Source organism: Nannospalax galili, unplaced genomic scaffold (genome assembly GCF_000622305.1).
Source record: "Nannospalax galili isolate Female #2095 unplaced genomic scaffold, S.galili_v1.0 scaffold615, whole genome shotgun sequence".
NCBI lineage: Eukaryota > Metazoa > Chordata > Mammalia > Rodentia > Spalacidae > Nannospalax > Nannospalax galili.
The window spans coordinates 191,576-195,951 of record NW_008336950.1 but is presented as its reverse complement, the minus strand read 5'-3'; the positions used below and the strand labels follow the sequence as shown (position 1 = coordinate 195,951).

General features: G+C 48.1%; 1 protein-coding gene across 1 annotated transcript in view; it reads right to left on the bottom strand.

Moving 5' to 3' along the window:
- Positions 1-3,306, bottom strand: part of LOC103732974 (L-lactate dehydrogenase C chain-like) — a 25,033-nt gene extending 21,727 nt beyond the window's left edge. The window contains 2 exon segments of the mRNA XM_008831710.1: positions 3,060-3,089; positions 3,181-3,306. Of these exon segments, the coding sequence (XP_008829932.1) occupies positions 3,060-3,089; positions 3,181-3,306 (156 nt within the window).
- Between the last annotated feature and the right edge of the window lie 1,070 nt (positions 3,307-4,376).

Sequence of the window (4,376 nt, the reverse complement as noted above, 5' to 3'; positions counted from 1 at the left end):
TTAGTGTCAACTTGACACACCTGGGTAGAGGGAGCCTCAACTGGGGCATTGCCTCCATTGGACTGGCCTGTGGCCATGTCTGAGGGGCATCTTCTTGATTGTTGAGCGATGTGGGAGGGCCCAGCCCACCGTGGGTGGTGCCACCCCTGGGCAGGTGGGCCTGTGTTGCATAAGAAAGCAGGCTGAGCAGGGGCCAGGGGAGCAAGCCAGTGTTTTGTTTTGATTTGTTTTTTTTGAGATAGGGTCTTCTTGTAGCTCCAGCTGGCCTGTAACATGCTATGTAGACCAGGCTGGCCTCCTAAGTGCTGGGATTAAAGGCATGGGCCACCATGCCAGCTCTCAAATTTATTTTTTAAAATATTTTTATTTTTATTTTATATGTATGTGTATTGCCTGCATGCATGTAAGTGCACCCGTGTTGTACAATGCCCATGGAGGTCAGAAGGTAGTGTTGGATCCCTTGGAACTGGACTTGTTAGCCACTATGTAGGTGCTGGGAACCGAACCTGAGTCCTCTGCAAGAGCAGCCAGAGCTCTTAACTGCTGAGCTGTCTCTCCAGCCCCCTCATTTTTAATTAGGAGAAAATAATACCTGAAGCTACTTCTGCTAGATTTTCCAGTTACATGAACATAGTCCCCCAACACCCTTGAAACAAGCTCCTCCCATGTACCACAGGTTGACCTCATCTTGTGATCCCTCTGCCACAGCCTCCCAACTGCTGGGATTACAGAGCAGTACCCCCCAAACCCTTCAGAACTACCGAGAAGAAATTCGTTATCTTCCAGTGACTAGATTTTAATAACAAGAGGAAAGGGTGACAGTCCTTACCAAGGACTATGTTTCTGAGACCAGCTACCATATAAACCTTTCTGGAAAATGACATAGATCTGTCCCTTGGTACCCAAGGGGATCTGTTCCGGAAACTTCCTCAAACACCAAAAATTTGAGAATGTTCAACCTCTTATATAAGATGGCAGACTATTTGCACACAGCCTGCATGCATCTTTCCTATATTTAAAAATTTTTTACATTTATATTTTATGTCTATGAGTGTTTTGCCTGCATGTATTTAAGTGTACCCACACATGCAGTGCCCACAAAGCCCAAAAAAGGCATCAGAGCCCCTGGAAGTGGTGTTATAGATGGTTGTTATCTGCCATGTGGGTGCTGGAAACCAAACCCTGGTCCTCTGCAAGAGCAGCCAGTGCTTTTAACCACTGAGCCATCTTGACTGGCAAAGAGAGCTCAAATGATCTCTAAAAATTGTATTTACTTCCTTATGTTTTTAAAAATTTTTATTATTTTTATTTTATGCGTATGAGCGTTTCGCCTGCATTGCATATCGTGCAATGCCCACAGAGGCCAGAATAAAGCATCAGATTCCCCTGGAACTGGAGTTATGGATAGTTGTTAGCCACCATATGGGTGCTGAGATTCGAACCCGGGTCCTCTGTAAGAGCAGTCAGTACTCTTAACTGTTGAGCCATCTCGACAGCCCCCTTCTCTGTTTTTTGTATGAGTTACCCGTGGCTGGGGGGTATAATTCAGTGGTAGAGCACTTTGCTAGCCTGTGTGAAGCCCTGGGTTCAAACCACAGCACTACAAAGGGAAAAACATTGCCTGCATCTTTTTATCATTTCTCAAAAAGAATTCCAAACAAATTGTCAGGATTTACTTAGCCTGCCAGAACCTTATTATTAAAAAAAAAGTTTTAATTAAAAAAAAAAACCCACAGTTAAGAGTATTCCAGGACCTTTTCTCCAGAGAGTAAAAAAATAACACAGAAAACCAAGGGGAAAACGAGAGCATTGAAATCAGCCCAAGGAAAACTGTCAGGAGCGAACAGGGGGAGAAAGCTCTACTTCCCTGCTCGTACCCAGTTTCCCTTATCTGTTGCACAGCCTCTCAGTGCACAGATGTCATGATTCACCCTCATTTCTTTTCTTTTTTGGGGGGAAATGGGGCTTTTTCAGATAAGTTCTCTTTATGTAGTACTAGCTGGCCTCAAACTGTCAGTCCTGTCTCTGCCTCTCAAGTGCTGGGTGGACTCTGCCTTTTTGGGTCTGTAGTGCTCAATTTGTCATATCTACAAACTCATGTCCTTTGGTTTCTCAATGTGGTACAGCTGTGTAATCATTTTCTTCCTTTCTAGTTTCAGGCTGAAATTTCCATTAATTGTGTGTTGGAATTCCTGACCAATCGTCCAATTTCATTTCTTTTCCATAGTTCATCTTTGCCTGTCAGTATGCTCTTTTTATTTTTATTTATTTATTTATTTATTTATTTATTTATTTATTGGTCGTCTTTTTGAGACAGGGTTTCCCTGTAGCCCCAACTGTCCTGGAACTCACTATGTAGACCAGACTGGCCTTGAACTCACAGATCCACCTGCCGCTGCCTCCCGAGTGCTGGGATTAAAGGTGTGCACCACCACACCTGGCTATTATTTTTATTTTTAATGTGCATGAGTGTTATGCCTGCATGTAGGTAAGTGCACCCATGTCCTGCAATGCCTGCGGAGGACAGAAGAAGCTGTTGGATCCCCTGGAACTGGAGTTACGGACAGTTGTTAGCTGCCTTATGGGTGCTGGGATTTGAACCTGGGTCTTCCGCAAGAACAGTCAGTGTTCTTAACTGCTGAGCCATATCTCCAGCCCCCCCCATATGCTCTTTTTAAATATTTATTTTTTTTTATTTTATGTGTATGAGTGTATTGTCTCCATGTATGTAAGTGCTCCCATGTCATGCAATGCCCATGGAGGTCTGAAAAGGGCATCAGATCCCCTAGAGCTGGAGTTACAGACAGTTGTTAGCAGCCATGTGGGTGGGTGCTGGGAACAGAACCCAGGTCCTCTGGAATAGCCGCCAGTACTCTTAACCACTGAGTCATCTCTCCGCCCAAGTATGCGCTTTTTTAAAAAGATATTTTATGAGTGTTTTGCCTTGCTGATATGTATACTGTGTGCATGCCTGGCGCCCACAGAGGTCAGAAGAGGGTACCATATTCCTTGAACTGGAGTTATGGACAGTTGTGAGCCACCGTATGGGTGCTGAGAACCAAAGCCAGGTCCTCTGCAAGAGGCCTGTGCTGGCAACCACATGTAGCACATGGTTTTTGAATTTTGCCAACAGCAGCTGAGAAGATATGGCCCCGCAAGCCTGGTGGGCTCCTCACCCACCTTCAGTAAGATGCTGATAGCGCAGGCCATGCCTACATTACCAACTCCAACGACCGTGATCTTACACCGGGAGGTCTTACCCTCTTCAATTAGGTTCTGAAAAAGTTTCTCCTTGACAGTGGACATTTTGAGAGCCTGATAAGGAAAACAGTTTTGATGAACGCCAGTTCCTCAAATCACTGTCTCTCACAGTTAGGACGTTCTAACGACACTGAACCACCTATTTTTTGGAAGAGGGGGGCAGTTGAGGCAGGGTTTCCCACTGTATCCTACATAGTCTAGGCTGGCCTTGAACTCCTGGCGATTCTCCTGCCTCAGCCTCTGGAATGCTGGGATTACACTGTGTGCCAGCACAGGCAGCTAGAAACTATTCTTGAGTTTGCAGAATGCGGGAGTCAGGGAACGAGGGACGCCAAAGAGAATTTCCTGGTGAGGCAGGAATGGGAGCATGCGGCATCAGGCTCCTCCTCCAGGAGGCTTCTCCCTCCCAGGAGGCTCCTCTTCCCCCAGGCTCCATCCTCCCGCAGGCTCCTCTACCCTCAGGTTCCTCCTCCAGGAGGCTCCTCTTCCCACAGGCTCCTCCTCCCGCAGGCTCCTCTCCACCAGCCCTGCACACCCTGGAATGCTTTCCTTTACAGGTGGCCAAAAGCACAACGCAGCTGCTTTTGAGGATGCAGAAAACACCTGAAAAACACCCCGACAGCAGAGGTGTGACACGAGTGTGCAAACCGGTTCTTGTTGGTGGCAAGTCCAGTAACGAACCCAACGGACTCCTACGTCAGCATGCAAGCTCCACCCCCAACCTGGCAGGTCCAGCAGGCTCCTCCCTCCCCACAGGCTCCTCCTCCAGGAGGCTCCTCTTCCCACAGGCTCCTCCTCCAGCAGGCTCCTCCCTCCCCACAGGCTCCTCCTCCAGGAGGCTCCTCTTCCCACAGGCTCCTCCTCCAGCAGGCTCCTCCCTCCCCACAGGCTCCTCCTCCCGCAGGCTCCTCTTCCCCCAGGCTCCATCCTCCCGCAGGCTCCTCCCCACCAGCCCTGCACACCCTGGAATGCTTTCCTTTACAGGTGGCCAAAAGCACAACGCAGCTGCTTTTGAGGATGCAGAAAACACCTGAAAAACACCCCGACAGCAGAGGTGTGACACGAGTGTGCAAACCGGTTCTTGTTGGTGGCAAGTCCAGTAACGAACCCAACGG